The 20,017-nt window shown below is 41.9% G+C and overlaps 1 protein-coding gene across 1 annotated transcript in view; it reads right to left on the reverse strand.

Annotated features, from left to right (window-relative positions):
- VSTM4 (V-set and transmembrane domain containing 4) overlaps positions 1-7,781 on the reverse strand; it is a 31,806-nt gene extending 24,025 nt beyond the window's left edge. The window contains exons 1-2 of the mRNA XM_079312022.1: positions 7,663-7,781; positions 2,011-2,409 (exon numbers count right to left, since the gene is read on the reverse strand). Coding sequence (XP_079168148.1) covers positions 2,011-2,409; positions 7,663-7,717 — 454 coding nt within the window. The 5' untranslated portion in view covers positions 7,718-7,781. The remainder of the gene's footprint in view (positions 1-2,010; positions 2,410-7,662) is intronic.
- Between the last annotated feature and the right edge of the window lie 12,236 nt (positions 7,782-20,017).

Raw genomic sequence — 20,017 nt, forward strand, 5'->3', positions numbered from 1 at the left:
GTAAGTCCAATATGTGTATTTGTACAAACTTATGTGTTACAACAAAATGTATTTGCAACTTCTTAATGGTCTATGCAAATTTACACAAGCAAACTTGCTAGCAAATAATAAAATCTGAGTATAAATTAATAGATTAATCTGTAGATACAATCGATCCAGCTGTCAATTTGCTTCAAGAGCAAGTTACATTTTGAAGAAGCAGAATTATCCTTTTCTCCTTGGAAATCTGTGTCTTGTACAGTAACCTCTTCCTGTTTGAATGAATTAAAAAAAAAAAAAAAAAAAAAAAAGGGACTGTTCTATTTCTGGCTCTGCTTGATGGGCAAGGTTTTAAGAAATTAGCCTGATGCTTTAGCATAAAGATACTATTTTGAATTTGGGCATAACTGTAGATGCATTACTGGAACAAAATGTTAGGCAACACAGAAACTGTGATGTGGTGGAACACTGCTACCTTATTTAATAAAGCCCAAGCAGTACAACTTAAGTATCTAAATGCTTCAGGCAATTTGTATTGCTCCTTTTGCTGCATCCTGGGTCTAACTGTAATACAAGTAAATCCCTTTGCAATATAAAGTGTAACTGATCATAATATAAAATACAAAATGTGTTTGGAATAAAATCTCCTTGAAAAGCCCAAGTGTTACTGTTGGGAAAACTGGAAACTTTATCAGTACTTGGAAAAGAGTTACCTTCCCTCTCAAGTGCAGCAAGTACCATACACTCAGGATGCATTAGCCAAATGCTAGCAAAGGTGCTCCCTTGTTTCCAGGTAAGTGGTAAAACAGTTGCTATGACATTTAAAGATATGCAATATTTCAGGTAACTTCTGGTACCTTTTATCTGGATTTAGAGTTAGAATAAATTTGCTTTTAAGGGGACAGGGTGGTTGTGGTGTTTGCCTCAGATCCCCATGGGGTGTCCACAACTCTCTACAGGCTGGCCAGTCTTCCTCCCTCATCTCACGTTTTCTGTTCTGCTTTGGATCATTTGAAGTGGAGAGCAGCTGAGCAGATAGTGTGAAAATTATGAAGTCATGAGGTCTCAAATCCCTATTCTGATTACATATTCATGACTCATACTAAAAATCAGGGGGAAATATTACTCAAGGACTGGACTGAAAAATTACAGATTTTTTTCTTTCTTTTCAGTAACTTCATTGATCTGAATGCCATAGTTGAGCTATGAAAAGTAATGAGAGGTTTCAGTGTTATAATTAGCAATACCTGAGAAGCTATGAAAGATGTGGAGCATCTCTTTGTGAGGAGGGTATGACAGGTGGTGTGACAATATTTTCTATTGGTTTTTCTTCTGCTGCCACTCACTTGGAACATGCCATTCCCTCCCTGAGAACTCCTGACAAATCCATGTTTCACTACAGGCATTTGGGAACTTACATCACTCAGTGAATGAGAAAACACTCTACACTGCTTTCTGGCATTATTTTTAGAGTTGTCCCAATGAGAAATCAACTCATCTGTTTATGAAGACACAAACAGAGGGGTAGTTTGCAACCTAACACTGATGGCACGGATGCTAAGCAAAACAACCTCTTCAAAGGAGTCTGCTCTCAAAATCCAACTTCACCCATCTCTGAAAGTGTGGGTGTGGTGGCATAATATTTGAGCTAATCCATCCCAAAGAGATGGCTTGTTTTCAACTTGGTTTACATCTGCCACTGTTGCTGGTCGTTTTATCCAGAGTTCAATACCAGCAGGCTTGCCATTGCTTTTCTAGTTCTGCTGTCTGGCTGCAAGTGATATAGACAATAGCACTGAAGTGATGGCAAAAGTGCTACTTACCAACTGCTGCTAGACTAGAATGAAGAGCAAAGGAAACACCAAGAGACAGGCAAAATATAAGCTGAGTATTATTTTTTCTTATTCTATTCACAAATTACACTCAAAAATAATATAAGTTCAAATGTCTTATGGATGAAATTACAAGGAAAAAAAAAAGGAGATCACAGGACAAGAAGCAATTATAGACTTGATATCAGTAATCTCTCACCTCTTATTTCAGTAGCTGCTGTACCATTTGACCATGCTGTCCATTTATTTCTGTGTTTGCCAATTTCCTGTACTTTGCATATATAATGTCCTTGATCTGTTTGCTGGAGGCTTAAAATAAGAAATTTGTACATAGTTCCATGTTTCTCTTTAAGAAGATGAAGTCTTTGCTTGTGAAAACGATGAGTGTAATTTCCATAGTACTGGACAGACCCAAACTTTGTCATTTTGATCATCAGATGCTCCTGGGTAGGTGATGCAGCGAAGACCCACCGCACAGCCAGCAAATTGTCTGTCTTCCTCTTTTGAGAAATGTGGCAGTAAAGGGTAGCATTATCCCCCTCAGAGTATTGCACTGTTGGTCCAGGAGAGACTGTCACATTTAAAGCCTCACAAACATCTGTAAAGGGAAGAAAGGATGGTGAGAATCCTCCACACTGGCACAACAGCACCATAATCTGTCCCAGCATGCAAGCCCAGAGCAGGCAAACCGACGGTGTCTGCTCAGTGTGCAGCAATCTACGACCTTGGAGAACCTGACATCATCTGCCTCTCTGTCAACTGAAGGATGGCACAGGCCCTCCTTCAGTGAGTCTGCTTGAGCCTTTTTCTGTCATTAATCAATATCCTAGAGCTGACATGGAGACCTTGCTACTGTCACAGGACCAATCTTTCATCAGTCTGAAAAGTTTTGGAAAGCTGTTCTGTGACCAGCTCTTCTGACAGCTTTCATCCTACTTAGGATTTCCAGGCTAAATGGTTTCAATAGCCAGTTTATGCTCATTTGTTCCTGTCCCAGCTTTAAGCCTAAAATAGCATTTTCTTCTCTAGAGCTTACTTCCTGACTCCTTATACAAAGCAATTATCTGGCCTCAGCCTTTTCTTTGTTGAGCTAAAGAAGACAAGCTCCTTTAGTCTTCTCTAGTAAAGTAGTGTCTTCTCTATTCACCCTAACAGCCCTTCTCTGCATTGGTTAGTTTAGATTTTGGATTTGATTGCAATTAATTTTTTTAATGGAATTGACTGCAGTTATAGGCACTGTCTGGAAAGAAGTTCTCCAGTGATCTATGGAATACTCACAGTACTTCCCAAATCTGACTGTGATATACCTTGCCTGGTATATCCCTGAATTATCTTGTCCTTTTTCACGATACTTTCATGTGTGATTATATGTCAGGTTATAAATAAATAGCATACTTGGGTGTTTTCCCTTGTCATTTGCAGTTCAGTTATCAAGGTGCTGAAGAAATTCTTACTAATCCTCAAGTATGTGACTTTGCTGTACTAACTTCTCTCCACTTCTGTTACCCCATCCTCAGTTTTTCCCATGTCCTGTCCTCGTCTTCTGCTGATTTGACAAGGTCACAATTTCAATGTGCATGCTTCTGTCTAATTCTTTCAGACATCATTTGTGCAGACCTTACATCATACTGTTCCCTAGATTATCACAGGCAGACCACTGAATTCTCTATATCCTACAGTTTCCCATGTCCTCTGTTTAAGTAATGTTCTCCTTTTCATAATCAAATGGTCATCTCAAACCTGGGTTAAATTCATCAGACTATTTTTTCTGACTACAAATTCAAACAGATCTGACATTATTAGTATGAAAAATATGACATGAGATCAAATGATTATTCCATTGTTCCATTAATTTCTGATTGTCTTTAATGTTCTTCATCCTAAACCATCACTTAGACCAGCTCTTTGTCTCTCTGCTTTACTTCCAATAATAGCCAGTATAGGTGAAGGCTGAAAAAAGTGTCCACAGCTGTTCATTAGAGGAAGATTTCCCTTTCCTGACCTAACTGATTTATACCGGACTGATTTTCAGAGGCGTGGGAATCAACACTCATTTTATTTCCTTCCCAATGCACATTAAGAATGTCCTGATTAGTCACATCAGAGAGTGATCTATTTTTGACCAATGGTGTATTGTGGCAATGTGCTCCCTAAATGACTTGTGATGTGTAATCTACCGGTGTGAGGGCATCCACTGGAGAGAGAACCATATTCCAGCAGTGAGCAAGCACTCCCTGCAAAGCACTCTGCAAAGCATGAAATGTCCTCTAAACTGTGAACTTCCTGTTATGTGAGCACTGCACTGTACTCAAACACTAATGAGAATTGCAACTCTGGGAGAATGATTTTTTCATTTCTGGACACTTTTCTAGCACATCAGCAAGGAACATTTTAACAAAGGGGATGAGCGTTTTGGCAGAGACTATTGTCTGACATCAGCTCCTGAAACACAAACATATATTTATCTTCAAAACAAGCAAGTAAAGTATTTCCATTCTATTTCTGAAGGAGTTTTGGAGACAAAGACACTGGTTTTATGGTCCCAGTGAAGCAGTGAAATGAAGCAGTGAATTATATTACCTTACTTACAGTAAATCCACTAAATTAAAGAAGTTGCATTGCAAATAGTTGAGAAGAATTCAGAAAATTAATAGTATGATAATTATTTTGTGCCACTTCAGTCAAAATCTCTACTGAATGGTATGTTTATTCCAAGTAGGCATTTTTTTTGTCATAAAGAAAATATTTTGTATAAGGAACAGTTTGGCTTTTTCAGAAAAAATTTCTTGCAGAAACTGCAGCTAAACTTGGAAGAGGTTATTGATAAAATTATTAGTGCATTATGTTTGTGTCTGCATTCATGTAAATGCCAAAGAAAGAGGTTATTTTAGATTGTAGAAAGCACAGAAGTAGAACAGGACATTGAAATTCAAAATCAAGGCTATCCTACCAAAATCTTTCCAAATCCTACCAAAAAGCTTTCCAGGCATGAAACTTCAGTTATTACTCTGTGGACTTACAGGCCTTGGTGCCTAACCAGCAGAGGGGAAGCCAGTAAATGGCTGTCTCTGCCATCAAAATAAGATTAAATTTTGAAGGTTGTGCTGCTTAGTATATAAGAAATAATCTTGACATTTTCAACACTTTTTGGGATCCTCAAACACACTTAGGCAACAAATGTTTAATAGATCATTTAAAAAATTATGGTTTGGGTAAATGAAAAACACAGACATTTTTTCTACTGAGATTATGAACATGTCGTGAAAACTGTAAAGAAAAACAATTATGTCATTTTCCTGATATGTGAATTTCTTTTTTGAAAAAGCTGGCTAGGAGTAATTGTGAAACAGTCTCAAAATAAAAGGCAAAAGAGCTCATTGCTTAATTCCAAACGAGGCAAAACATAGTGCCAAGATGTACCCAAGAGAAAATACAGAGGAAGTCAGATATGGTGATGATGGAAACCTCTGTGAGAAGATAAAGCAGCATTGTACATAGAGACTCTGATCCCTTCCTAGCTGTTTACACTCATACAAACATTGGTATTTTATACCTAAGGCTTCTACTTTTCCTCTGGGGACATGCCCTTTTATAGGGGCATATCAAATTTTGCATCCTTCATCTTTCTGATCAGTGGAAACCTATCTCCTTATGTTCCCTCTGTGGCTCCCACTGGTGCAGCTGCACAAGTACAGCAATGGGGAGAGTTTTGGAAATCTCACATTGCTTTTACCATGGCATCAGCTCATGCTCAACAGGGTGGGGAGATCCTTTATATAAAGCAGAAAAACAGTATCCATTTGACTTTATCCTCCTACTGCCATTGGAGGAGGAACAGTGGATTCTGAAGGAGAGTTTATTTACCTCCTTTGTGGAAAGGAAAACCCTCATTCAAGGCTCCCAGACACTAGTGGACATGTTCCTCCTGTCTTTAGCAGGCACTGGTCAGCCCCAACATGAGGTTTACCCTTGTAATGGGCTCCTTGCCAAGAGCAGGAGACTTCACAACTTAAGAGCAGGCTTGTGTGCCAACACAGCACTGAATTTCTAGACTTCAGATTGCTGTTTCAAGCAAGGAATTACTGTTTTCTTCTTCTGCCTTCCCAGCACAGTACGATGTAGCCGTTCAGGTGGAGCTCACCACAAAAGTTTCAGTCTTGTTTCTGCTTGGAAAGGGAAATTATTTATAGAAAGGGGGAGGAGAAAGAGTCAGAGATGGTGATTTCTTTGCAGTGTGCTTAACCATCAAACTTCTCTCCTTTCTGTAATGAGCTTGCTTAGTTGCTCCCATCCCAACATTTCAGCTGTTTGCTTCTCTGGTATGTTTCACCAGCATTTCTCAGTAGCCTGTGGGGAGTCAGGAAAGGTGACTGTTGCCCAAGCTCTGTTATAAAAAATCCCACTTTGAAAACAGTCCACTTAAGCTTACACAAATAAGTCCAAGAATTAGCTAGATTTGGACTTTGCTGTCTGCCATGTTACATAGCAAAATACTTTAACATCACTGTCAGGAGTACCAAACTACACTTCTAGCACCCAGAAACTTGTTTATGCCAGGGCCTCTCCCTTGTGAGTACTGGAACAGTGCAAAAGGACTTACAGTGGCTATTGGGTCATTACATGTGGTGAGCAATTTCAGCATAGCTGTGGTTTTGGGGGAGAGCCCCAATTACTTCGGCTGAGATAAGAGTGGAGTTGTTCCTGTGCACAACTGCTCACAATCCAGGTTTAGTGTTGCACACTAACTCATAGTGTTGTATACTAATAGTCTTGTAAATGGCCTATCTTCCTTCCTCCATGGATAATCTACACCCCAGCCTCCAGGGCTGCAAGGACACATCTGGGGGACTAGAGGGGCAGGCGACCTTCTGATCTCAGCTTTGCACGACCAGAAGCTATGGGATGGCTTTTATGTGTGTTGTAGTTTGTTCAGTGAAGCTCTGCTACTGTCAAAGCCTGCTCTAGTTTGGTTTCTTTACAATTAAAAAGAGCAGATGAGCCAGGAAGAAGCAAAACTCTTTGTTTAAATGAAAATAATTAGGAGCTGGCAAGCAAGAGCACCAAAAATCAAGCAGCTGTTTTCAGTTGAACAGATCTGTCTGCAAGTTTCACAAGTCAGAGGCTCTCCCTCAGAGAAAGCTTCTGCATTGACTGAAGATGGACTTGAACCAAACCTCTGCCTCCACCACCTCCAGCCCTTCTGCAGCGGAGCTCAAACTCAGCTCTTTCATTAGCCTTGAAGGAGCCAGGCTTCCCCACGCCTGTAAGCTCGCTGCACCTGAAGTTCAGATCCAGACTGCGTCTGTTCTGCAGCTTCAGGACACACAATGCCGTCCAACACACCTGTGTTTTTGGAGCTGTAAAGATCTTAAAGAGAGGACGCTTTTTACAAGATACCTACAGGTTCCATTTCCACCTGATGCCAACGGCACCTGTGGGAAAAAAAATGCCAAATCTCCCTTTGCGCCAGCTTTGCCTGGCACACAAGACGGCCCCGGACCTATCTCCATGAAATCGCATGGAAAGGGGTTTCTTTTCTAAAGAGGATCCGATCGCTGCGAAGGAGCGCTGCTGCCGGGAGCCGGGGGGGAGCGGGGCAGGGCCGGCGGGCTGAGGGGAGCCCCGGGTGGGGACCCAGCTCCGGCCCCGACCCCGGCTCTGGCTACAGCCCGGTGCTGCCCCGACCCCGGCTCTGGCCCCAGCCCGGCTGTGGCTCCAGCCCGGCTGTGGCTCCAGCCCCGTGCTGCCCCGGCCCGGTGCAGGGTCCCGGGCCCGCTCCGCGGCGGCGGGCCGGGCTGCCTGAGGCGGGGCCGGGGTCCCGGCGGGCCGAGGGAGGGTCGGTGCCGCTTACCTGGGGCCGAGGCCGTGGCCAGGAGGGCGGCCAGCGCCGTAGCCAGGAGGCGCATGGCCCGCGGGGCGCCGGTCCCGTCCCGTCCCCTCTGCCGAGCTGCCTCCCTCCTCTCCTCCCCGGCCTCTCGCCTCCTCCCCGCCCGGTCCTCCCTTCTCCCCTTGCTTTTCATCTCCTCCCCTTTCTCCTCCTTTTTTTTTTTTTTTTTTTTTTTTTTTTTTTTTTTTTTTTTTACGCTTTCTTCCTTCCCTCCCTACTCCTTTGCGCTTCGCGGCGTCCTGCTGCCCTTCAACTCCTCCGCTTTTTGTCGCCCCCTTTCCCTGTCCGCACCATTGTGGGGTGGCATTAGGGATGCTCCATCTCTAGCCTCCGGGATCCTCTCTGCACATACACAGACACCTTGCCCAAAGGACACGGATCTGTGCCGATGGGAAATGAGAAACTCCCTCTCTCCCCGAGTACATAAAACCTCTGTAGCAGCAGGTGAGGCAGCCCGGCAGCTGGATGCTGTGGGATGGGGAAGGCATCCTCTCAGGTTTCCTGGACGTGTTGGTAATTCTGCAGGCCCTCCTGCCCATTCCACTCATCCCATTCATAAGTGGATCACGAGCATCATTCCCTGGCAGTTCTAGTTAAGATTATCTCCCATTCCGTGGGTTCAGGTGGTGGTTGCCTGGTGCAAGGTTTGGCAGGCAGGAGCAGCCCATCGGCAGGCATGGGGATGAACGCTGCAGGCATTTAGGATACCTGTGCCAGGACATTGCATACAGTGCTCTGGTGCTTGCCCTCTGCTGTGACAGCACCTACTGACCACTGACAATCAACCTCTAAAACCATCCTGAATTAATTGATGTAGTAGCTTAAGGTGCACCACCCCAAGGTTACTATCCTTGTCTTCACAAATGGTACTACAGCACTAGGTCAGAATGGGAAGTTGCACCCTTGCAGTCCGTTCCCATCTTTCCCCTGTGCTCCTTTTGAAATGTTTATCACTTGAAAGCCTACAAATCTCCCAGAAATGGATTTAATACTTCTGCCAGCAGGTATGATGGGTTATATATTCAGGTTGCATGAAGCATGGATGATACAAACACATTGGTATTCCCTGGATAGGGCAATTAGTACAGATTTAGCTACTCCACCCCCCTCCTAATAATCACTTCGACAGGATAATACATGTCTGCTTGTAAGCATTGCAGATAATTTAGTGGGTGCTAAATCTGGTCCATATGAGACTGAAAAGTGCCTTTAAAATCTTATAATTTGTTTCCTCCAGGGAGAGATTTTTGTGTCCATACAGCAAACACTTCTCACAAGAGAGTGGCAGGTCTGGATTATGCACAGAACAATCAGCAGACTTGAGGAAGCAGAAGCAATTTTTGAGATTTACACTGCCTGGGGAGGTGATTAAAATTTGTAGATTCAAATCTACTCCTTTAACACAGCAAAAGGAAATGCTATCAGAGATAAGCTAATTCAAAAACAAACAGACAAATTGACAAAAATATTCTACCATCAGCAATTATGTAGTTTGATTGTCCTAATGGAAACTCCATTTCAGGAAGTCCTTGGACTGCCAATAGAGAGGAAACCAAGGATGACTGATTTTGGATACCCTTCCAAAGCATCTACTCCTTGCCATTGCTTGAGAGATAATATTAGGCTCGATGGACATCTTAAACCTTCTTATATAGACCTGCTAGGCTCATTCATGCCTCACTCCATGTGTCTCATAAATTCCTTTAGCCCACTAATCTTTTAAAGTTGTGTACAAAATACTGGTGTAAAGACATCAGTAAGGGCTACCTAAGGTCTCACGTGAGTGCTTGGTCCTTTTAGAGCTGAAAGATGCACTGTGAGAATCAGTATCAGTGTTTGTTGTTTGCCAACAATCCCCATTCCTGTTTGCACCAACAGCTTTAATTGCATCAAGAGCCCTAACAAGCTTTGGGACAGAACTAGAGCATTTAACTGGGGAGAAGGCATTATATTTGCCTATGGTAGAAGACAGAAGAGTCAAAGGCACATCTGGACTTCTGAAATTTCTCGTGTCTGACAGTTTACTGAAAACATACTTTTTCTGGTTTGAGCTTGTGATCTCTGTACTTTTGACAATTCCCTCTGTGTTGTGGGTTCTGTCTGTTGTGTAAAATCACTTTTACTGCTCTGTCTTTAGACTTCTTCAACGACATAAAAACATGGGAAGTGATTCTTATTCTTAAAAGGATATATATTCTAAAGTTTCAAAGGTACTTCTAAAAGTGATCTAGGCTGACTTTTTACAAATCAGTTTCCACCTCTGGGCTGCAGGTGGGTGAAATGCAACCTTCCTTTGTTGCTCTGTTGGAAGGGTTGCTATTGGAACTGGGGCAAGCATGAAAGCTGACAAGTGTATGATTTGCTTTTCTTCACTGTAAAAATCTTATATCCCTTCCAACACTTGTTGCTGCTGAGATGTTTCTGCTTTTGTAAAATGTTTTTTCAAGATTTTTTATGTCTCTTACCTGATACCATCACAGTTTCCCCAAGCACCAAAAATCCCAAAGGCCGAGGGAAGATGCAGTCAATTCCCTGTTTCTCCCCCAGGCTGGGGGCACAGCTCTCTCTGTGAGACAGTGCAGGTCCCTGTGCTGCTCTGGCAGTGTGCTGACACACGCGAGCAGAGCCTCTGACCCGCAGGATACAGCTTTCTCAGCTCTGGCAGCACGTATGTGGCCTCGTTTCCTGCTGAACGGGTCTGCTCTGAGGAGAAAAGTGCCTACTCAGCACTCCAGTGCAGCTGACAGAGCGCAGACTGACTGTTTGCAGAGCCTGGAGCCCCTCTCTCCCTGGGGCACTGTTATTGAAATCATCAGCTTTAGTCGCTCGGGGTGAGACCTGCTGTGCAAATCCCCTTTGCCTCTCTGCAAAGTCACGTCTGTCAGGAGAGGTAACCACAAAAATCTCTTGGCTTTTGCTGTCCTGTTCTCCCTCTCTGGCTGCTCTTAACCTGCCTTCTTTCTTTGGAAGGTGTTACTTTTATTCCCAAATCTGTCTCCAGAATCTGCTGCCGGATTCCTGTGAGCAGGATTGTGGCTTGTCCTTACAGTACTGTTGCAGTGTGGCAGAGGGACAGTGGCATCCACTGCAATCACACTGGGTGCTTTGGCTGGGCTCTAGCTTGCAAAAACGGTTTTCTCAAGGCTGCAGCTCTCACCTTGTGTTGATGGGCTGGGGTGGGCTCCTGCTTTCATACCTGATATGCTGTTAAGGAGAGCTACGCTTGTTCTGAGTGATATATGGGAGTTTGCTCCCCACCTGCAGCAATAAATTGTCTCTCTGAACTTTTCATCTTTCACCTGGACATCATCTTTCAGGGCAATTAAAGCTTATCACCGTTTCACACCTCATGCAGAAGTGTGCAAAGATGCTCTCTGCCTGCCTGGAACCTCCCATCAGAGACATGGGCACATCTTTTTCAGAATCCATGGTAGCACCCATGGCCCAAGGAATCCTAATTAAAAATGAATGTTCAGTGATTAGTGATGGATAAAATCCAAACTGATTCAATGTTTCCAAGCATGGAGGGTGTCTGGATCTGCATCCAAACTTTCCTATACCTTTAATGGGCCAAGTTACCTTTGAACTGTAGCAATCCAGAACTGAGCAATGTAGTTCTGCCCCTGGTATTTTTCTGTGGCTATTTGGTGGACCAGCATGAGGAAAATACTGGTTTGTGAACCCAACTCCTTGTCAACAGAAAAAACACTATGTAAGAGTTTCCAAATTGCAAACATCATACATTTTAGGTCTCTGAACATCATGCAGTGTTTGATCATATTTTTCTTGTGGTCATTTATTTCTGACTGATTGGAAAATGTCTAGATAGATAGAGTGATGATGTTAACTGAAGATTTCCTTTCCCCCTTCTTCCATTCCCTTTTCCTTTTTTTCTTTCAGGGTTGTGAAGGAATGATACTGATGTATCTGGGTAGGGTCTGAGGTTTTGTGCAGCCATACTTTCATGGAGAAGTGAAATCCTTACTATTGAGGCCGTAATGTATTTTTCATTTTTTCTTTCTTCAAATAAAAGCACATTTTGTTTTGGTACAGGAAACTTGCTTTTGTTATTACTTTTATGATTATGTTTGGGACTGCACAAAAGCACAGGGGATTTAGTGTGTTTTTCTTAGCTTTTGCTTCAAGTTTGATCATTCCAATTTTCAGGGCACTGCTAATCCTGAGAAAATAAATGAGACCTGTGGGTGTTTTGCAAGAGTGTTTAGAGAGATTGTCAGGTGTACTTCCTGCATAGTTAGGTGTGTGCAAGAGTTGAACAGTCTTACTGTGATTGTTGTGTACAAAGACACAGTTCCAGCTTTGTGTAGTTGTATATAGCAGTGTCAGCTTCATAGAGGTAGGTGGCAGTGTCATTTGGGAACCACTAAAAAGTCCATTGCTGCTCTAGTTCTGTTCTCCAAAAATATTGAAATGTCACTTCTAGCTGGCCTTTTTTCTGACAGTAGATGGGCAAATGTCATGCTAAGGTGGATTTCAAAGGCTTTTCAGTGCATTGGTATGTTCTGTCTATGCATTCTCGTTAGGACCTGTTCCAGTTAAAACATTACTGACAGGACTTCAAGCTACCCCCTGTGAGCTTGCTGATCCCACTCTGCTCAGCTCAGAGAGGGCACAGGCCAGAACCACAGAGCCAGTGAGAGCTGTCCTGGCAATGCACTGTGCTATCACCTGTTCTGCTTGCCTTCCTCCCCAGATAAGTATTGCAGACAGGTTTGGGGAAGGACAAGTCTCTCTGAAAGGCTGCAGGATATGGTTTATCTGTGAAGTCTCATGTTTCATGAAATTCAGTCTGTGCTTTCCATACAACCTGTGTTAGCACCGTATTTTATATGGATTTTGTGTCCATAATTTTTCTCTGGACCTTTTTTCTGAGAGACTGACTGATACAAGGATGACTCTACTGAGACAAAGCAATGATCCTTCTGGCTCAGTGCCCTTTTTCTGACTGTGGCTGGAATAAACAAATACTTAAGGGCAGGGCAAACACACAGTACTGTGTTCCCAGGAGACTTTTCCAGCTCTGTATGGTTTGCAGCATGTGCTGTCTCAGCAAGATGTGTCTCAGAGCCTCACTGATCTCACCCAACCACTCAATGTGCTCCTTTGTCACTTAGTTCTGGGTGAGGAGACAGAAGTTTCCCAGTGCATCCCTTCTCTGACAGGGTGGCAGTGTGGCATCCATGGTGCCAGATGTGATTTCTGATGGAATAAAGCTTGGTGGGAGGGAGAACATTTTAAGGTGAAGCTGATCATTAAACAATCACTGTAGCCACACAGGGATGGTCAAACAGCTGCTACATGGCTCTTGGAAAGTCACACTACAAAAGCAGTGAGCTAAAGTCAGAAGGGGTAGTGTACTTGTCTCAGGTTTGTTGGGTTATGCTTGGATTTATTGTCCTAAGTTTTCAAACATCTCTTCAACAAATATTCCAAAGTAGCACAGTTAGCCTTGATGTATCTTAAGAATAAATGCTTCCACATAAATTCTTTTTACCTACCTGCTTCTCTTCAAAAACAAGAAATATTACATGAAATGCACCCCTTCCCCCTTCCTGATATTTCTGATCTGCCCTTACCCAGTCACCTGGCTTGAGAAAGATTTAAGTAGTGTCCAAGCAAAGAATTGAATGGCTGTGGAATGCAAGGTTTGGGTGAAGGTGAATTAAAGGGAAGAAAGTTGGCCTAAATGAGATCTAAAGAGCTCTTCTAGCCTTGGTGGTTTTGTTTGGTTTTTTTGTTTGTTTTTTGGGTTGTTTTTGTTTTTGTTTTTTTGGGGTTTTTTTTAGACTGCTTTATGCTTTCTGTATGTTTTCTCCTTTAGAAGAAATACTAAATCTTTGAACACACCACAGAACAAAAACATTTAAAGTCTTCATATCCCAAGGAATAACAACATTTTGTCTCTGACCTGCTTTGTCCTTCTTGGAGATAGATAGACTCTTGCCCTCTGATTTCCATTTTCTACCATTTTCCACCAAGAGTTTCTTCTGTTTCTTCTTTGCTTAAGGATAATAAATCCTTGATCAAATTTCTTATTTGGACAGTAAATGCTGTGACTCTGAGTTTTGAGTTTTTTAAAGCACTCCAGGCTGAAAACAAAATACCCACGCACATCCTCACAGTGCAGAGTTTGTTGTCAGAAAAGCAGGGAATCCTTCCCTAACCTCAGGAATGTCCCTGGAAGATGTGCTGCACTTTTGCTCTGTTGTCAGGAATGGTGTCGCTACGCTTTGGCAGCTGCTAATTTTAAACCAGATCCTTTAAACTTAAAAACAGAAGTAAAAGCCTGCTGTTTCTTAGGAATTCTTCCAGTAAATACCTTTGTAAGAGACAGTTTAATCAGAAACTCAGTCGAATTTTGTGTGCTATATGGGTTTGAGTAGTGTCGAACTTCGACCTATGAGCCTTAGGAGGAGTTATGGATGAGATAAGTGGTTATGTTTCCTGCTGAGCAAGGAAATAATGAAAAAGTATTTATCCAAATATCCACTTGTGTTTCTAAGATGATCTCTCTGAAGAATTTTTGACTCAGCTTTGAATAAACAAAATATTTGTTTTCTGTCCTTCAAATACTGGCTATTTTAGAGTAGATTGTCTTTCATGTTGTAGATGAGGACATATGTTTCTCAATGCTGCATCTAAGTGAAAAAGAGGGAGATGCTGTAGCACATTAAAGATATCTCTTTCATGTAGCTCTCAGGTACTGAATATTGTGTTCTTCCTTTTCTTTCATTTGAAGATAAAAATAAGGAACAAAAGAAAATGTTATCTGTTCTTTTTCAAAGTACAGAAGTTCAGGTGCCATTTGTTGAATGATTCTTTGCAGAGAAAGAAGCCACATCTCACATACTGCACATACCATAAGCTTGAATGCATCCCTTAACCAAAAATATATATTTTTCTTAGCATTGTTGGGGCCACGTGGAAAAGATGTAGGGATGTCATATCATCATATAAGCTTGTATTTCTTCTGTCTGCAAAGTTGTTTTGCACTACCTGTTAAAAAAAGAATCTGATTTTTTTCCTATGTTCCTCTCCTTACATGAGAAGGAAATAGACAAAATTTGTCTCCTAAAAGAGGAAGAAAATACCTGTTTCAACAGCAGGCTCCAAAAGGAGCCAAATTATTTCCATTGTTTGATGGAAGAGAAGAGGTCCTGACCCATTAAAAACTAGTGATTTTGATGTGGTGAAGTAGCAGCCAGATCCCTTTTGACTGTGTCTGGTCTGATTTGCTGGCTCCATGGCTATGTGGAACAATAGTCTGTGCAGGGCAGCTGGGACGTGGGCAGAATTACAAGTGAGCTTCCATCAAATTCCTCTGTACAACACTAAGAGGGCTTTTCCTCTGCACTTTCTAAGTGACAGAAAACCTGTGTGAATGATTCGCTATGGCTTGGGGTAGGCAGCTTTGAACTCTGGATTGTACCCTGGAAAAATGAAAAAATAATTTTTGTCGCCCACTAAGGTATTCAAAGTGTACTCTGTTGATGTTAAGTCAGATATTGGCAAAGCTCTGGTGCTGGGCTGGCTGGTTTGTTTGTTTTAATATTTTCACAGTTTGAAAAAACATAACTTCTCTTTGTGGAGAGCCTATGCATAGATTATTTTGATTCTGATGGTTAAAGTCTGTCAAAACTTATTATTAATGGCAATGGAAGTTTCTGATGGGGATTGTTGATGAGGAAAGCCAATAAGCAGTGCTGACTTGCTTTTCATGGGTTTATGAGATAATATCTACAAAAACAGAGCAGTTTCTTGGAGCTGCAATTTTATCAAAATGTATGTTGTCCACAGCAAACATTGAGCAAAGTCTTCCAGCTGGGGAGTTACAGCTGAAGGGTGTCCCACACCTGAGACTGACTTCACCAGCTGCCAGGTTTGTGTGTGTCTGAATGGCTGTGGAGAGACACAGATGGGAAAAAGGAGAACTCACCTCCTTCTCTGGGACTCACAACAGACATCATGCTGGTCTTTAATGGAAGTCTGTGTTTGAATCTAGGAAACCTCTAAAGTTAAATCAGATGGGTGAGTGAGAGCATCTAAATTCTGCTCGACTGGCACATAAGGTATGTTGTACCTTGTAGTATTGTGTTAAATGTCTGCTGGTGATTCTGCTCTTGAAGTCTGATTTCTTTATTTGTTTTTGTTATTCAGACTCCTCAGTGCAAAGGCAGTCAACACTCTGAAAAGCTAGTCAGAGAGTGAATGATCACAGTGCTAAATGACCATAATATGACCCACAGCAAAGGCAAGTAATTTTCCAAAATGAGTGTTTCGAACACTGCTCTGAAAAAAAAAAAAAAAAAAAAAAAAAAAAAAAAAAAAATTACAGGGAAAAAAAGGAAGCAGGATACTATCTTTTGAAAGTAATAGCACACAGTGCAGGCTCCAAAATGTTCCATAATTGTTTGTGGTATAGCCTCAGAGTAAGGAAGTATTATCATTAAAAAGAAGTAATTTGAGTGAAGCTGGAGATCATAACATTCCACTCACCAGTTGAAAATGCCTACTGTCAAAACACGGGTTTCTGATAATACCCAGAGACTTTCTCTGCTTCTTTTGATCTGTTAGCCTGGAACAAATATACTTTCCTTCTCTGACACTGAACTTAGGGAAGTAAACAAAATCAAAACCATATTTAAAGCACTGACTCACAGAAAATATTATGCTTACATATATATATATATATATATGTCACAGGCCTATGTTATATTAGTCATTGTAGAGTAATACTCACATCTGTTTTACACTGAAATGTGAGTAATGTGTCACTAATTATTAGCATCTGTAGTTCTTTCTAGCAATGATATTTCCATTTTTAAATGCTGCACAGTCTCTGGATTAATAAGATATGCAAAAGCAGATTTGAAGTTTAAATTTAAAAATTATAATGCCCTGAGTTTTACTTTGATTTTGCTCATATCAGTATTTGTCTTTAGGGATATTCTGGCTTTCCATGAACTGTCTGTTTTGCCCCTTTCAGCAACCAGAACAAATGTTCAAAAACTGGACTGTTATTTCTTCTCTGCCTTCCAGACAAATGTGCCTAAGCTTGCCCTCTCTTTACAAAAGTAACTTTCCTGGGAGCCTGTGTGTTAAAGCAATATTCTTTTCAGCACTGCTCAGCTCTCTTTGAGAGCATCCTGATTTTCCAAAAGTGTCACTAAGGCTTTTTTTAGTTGTTTTGGTCACTCCTTCTCCGATGAGTGTCTTGACCAGACTTAGAATGTTGAAACCTGCCATAAGATTTTCCTTCTTCACTAAATCTTAGAACACAGAATATTATTGAGCAGCCCACAGCTGCAGCCAAATCACGTTTTATAGCCATGCTGTCCAGATATCCCCAGAAGCAGCAGTGTTGATGTTGTCATCATTGGACTTGCCAGGCCTTCCTTGCCATCTCATCCAGAATTATGGCTCTAATCTAGTTTTAAGCTCTGGGCATGGTTTTGGCTTGTGTGCCTAGTCACTGTTGTTTTGGACTCTGAATGCCATGAGCAGGTCCTGTCTTTATTTCTTTACTTATGGTGTATTTGTCTGCTATCATGGCCACAGTATCATAGCAGCCTGCACTCTGGAAGCTTCAGTTAAGTCTGGGTGACTTCCTTTGCTTGTCAAATTCCAGATGCTTTGCCAGAGTTTATTTCTGGGTCTTTCATGATCCTCTCTCTGGCTTCTCTGTGTATGTATGTCTTCACATCAGTGGTGAACTCTGCTCTTATCAGGGTTAGTCAATTACCATGCTCCCTCAACCCCCTCCCTTCCCACTCCAGCAGAAAAAATGTTCATCTATCAAGTCTTAGATCTGTTACAAGCTCCCTTAATACTTTCCATTCCCCTTGCATTAAAAAAATCTTGCTCCATTTTTGCACAGAATGCAGTCCCTCCTTAAGGTTCTGCAATCCATTTTCATTGTGAGCCTCTTGGCTGTCTTAATTGAAAACTAATAAAAACTTCAAGTGACTGAGAACCAACTTTTATCAGAAATAAATTGACTTTCTGCCCAGTATCCTTCTGAGAGCATTCATTGTGGCTGTAGAAACTGTGCAGGTCTTCTCTGAGGGTTTTTTTTCACTAGTAGAGAGTTTCCCCCTTTCCATTATTCATTCCTGCAGAATAGTTTGATTCTCCCTGATACTGTACTTTGTCCTGAGCTAAGGCCAAGCCTGTGAGCCTGACAGGCTGTAAATGTGATCTCTGAATGTGTCAGCATTGTTCTGCATGGAGCACCACTGAACTGAGCATTTCCTTCTACACGTCTCATACCAGCAGCTTTTAAAGGCACAGCTGCACACATGCTGTGAGCACGTTTTCCCCAGGACTTTTACCTTTCCACCCCTCACTTTTATGCCCTGCAGTGGCAGTGTGGAGGAGGAAAATTAAGTGTTTAAGGCACCCTGCAGCCCAGGGCTGTGAATTCATCTCAGCTGCTTGCAGAGTGTTAATGGACACCGTGCAGGCCAAAAAGGCACAGAGGGAATCTGTCCCAATAGTTTTTAAAGCTTCACCTCTGTTAGTAATGTCACCTTTGAGAGCTAATGAAACAGTTCTCAGATGTGGGTCTGGTCTCTGCTAAAGCTTATGATTGTGAGCATACAAAGAGTATTGCATACTCCAATGGGAAGTTTACTTGGGCAAAATTCCCACTGAGGTCAGCTGGGCTTCAATTCTTGCCTAAGAAATCCCTTAACAGCAAGAAGAATTGAGTTTGGAACTGTAGTTAAATATAGGAATATTTTAAATTAAAAAATACATGGGCTGAAGTCTCCTCCTGTCTGTACTGCTCTTTCCTGCAGTAAATCCATCAAGTTACTCCCAGTCTTTGCTGGTGTACAACTGAGTGCAGAATCATGCCTCCTATTACCACATGAAATAACTCATGAAAAAGCTTCAGTTTTATACTATTTATTTCAAATATGAATTTAGGGCTTTAAACTAGTGAACAGCACGACATCTGGTGAGTCCTGCAGTATCTTAAATCTAAAATAAAATTGAGGAAAATTCTTATTTTTCTCTAAATGAAGGTGTGGTGGCAGAGTGGTTACAACATAAGGCATTTTGACCGAGCTATAAGCTCCCTTTTATGACAGTGGTGAGTGTTTTCAAGGCAGGTAGAGAATCAGATTGTGCTGCTTTAAGGCTTTTCTTGGACAACTTGGCTGTAAACAGGTACCAATTATTTCAGTTGAGAATCAGAAAGGTTGTGATAAAAAGGTCTGTGATAACCACCTTAGTGTTTTTATCAATGTGGTTTACCACAGAGTTGTCATGTGCCAGTCTGATGGGCTGGACTGCCTTGGTGTCACTTGTGGCCATTTTCTGACTACTTCTGCTGGGAGATGTGTGTTTTCAGTGTAAGCAGATTTGTCCTGTGAGGGAAAGAAACAGAACTAATGAAGTCAGCTTCCCAACAGGTTTGGTTATGTGCTTGGTTGATGTTTGCTAAAAAAGGCCATGGATCTTAGTAGGCATCAGGTAACCTGCAAAGAGAGATCTAGAGAGGGTCCCAGTCTGGGAAAAACCTTGAAACAGGGTTTTGCATCCTCTTTTTCTAGCTGCTTGCCTTCATGAAGCATGCTGGAATGTAAATGCTTTGGAGGCTTCTGATCTTTTATCAAGTTCTGATAGAAATTGGCAAATCTGTTTGCATGGTGGGAGGAGACTGCCTTGGCCTGAGCTCCAAAATTCTCTGAAAGAAGAGATTCTCCAAATCATAAGGCTTTTTGGTGGATCCAAACAGTCAAACATGAGCTCTGTAAGGACATGCCATGGGCAGGTTACTAGTCTATACTGGGAAATACCCTGAGCTCAGCTGTTCCAGTGAGCAGCCAGGAAGCTCTGGATCTATATGTGCAGCCAGCAGTGTGTGGGGATCAGCCTGCTTTAACCCTTCATTTCCAGCTCAGGCAAAGTCTGGCTGACCCTGCTGTGGTAGAGCAATTAACATTGCTTTAAAATCTGCTTCTCCATTATGTCTTTTAACATTCATACAGCTCAATTGCTTTGATTTTCTCTTGATTTTTTTCTCCAACATGAAAGACGCTGATTTTTACTCTCAGCGTGTAGTTGCATCGACTTCTTTAATGCCATTACATTAGTATCAATTGGCAATGTCCAAAAGGACTAAAAGGCCTGTTTCCAGAATGAAACAGAAGAAATTCTCATCAGACAGGCCACAGTTGGGTACTACAGTTAGATACTGGGATTTTCCCAGCAAATTGCAGGATGGGAAACAGGAACTTCGAGAACTGTGAAGAGGGTTAAATCCAAGTTAAATCCATACATTTCTGTTGTG

This window comes from Erithacus rubecula (assembly GCF_903797595.1).
Source record: "Erithacus rubecula genome assembly, chromosome: 9".
NCBI lineage: Eukaryota > Metazoa > Chordata > Aves > Passeriformes > Muscicapidae > Erithacus > Erithacus rubecula.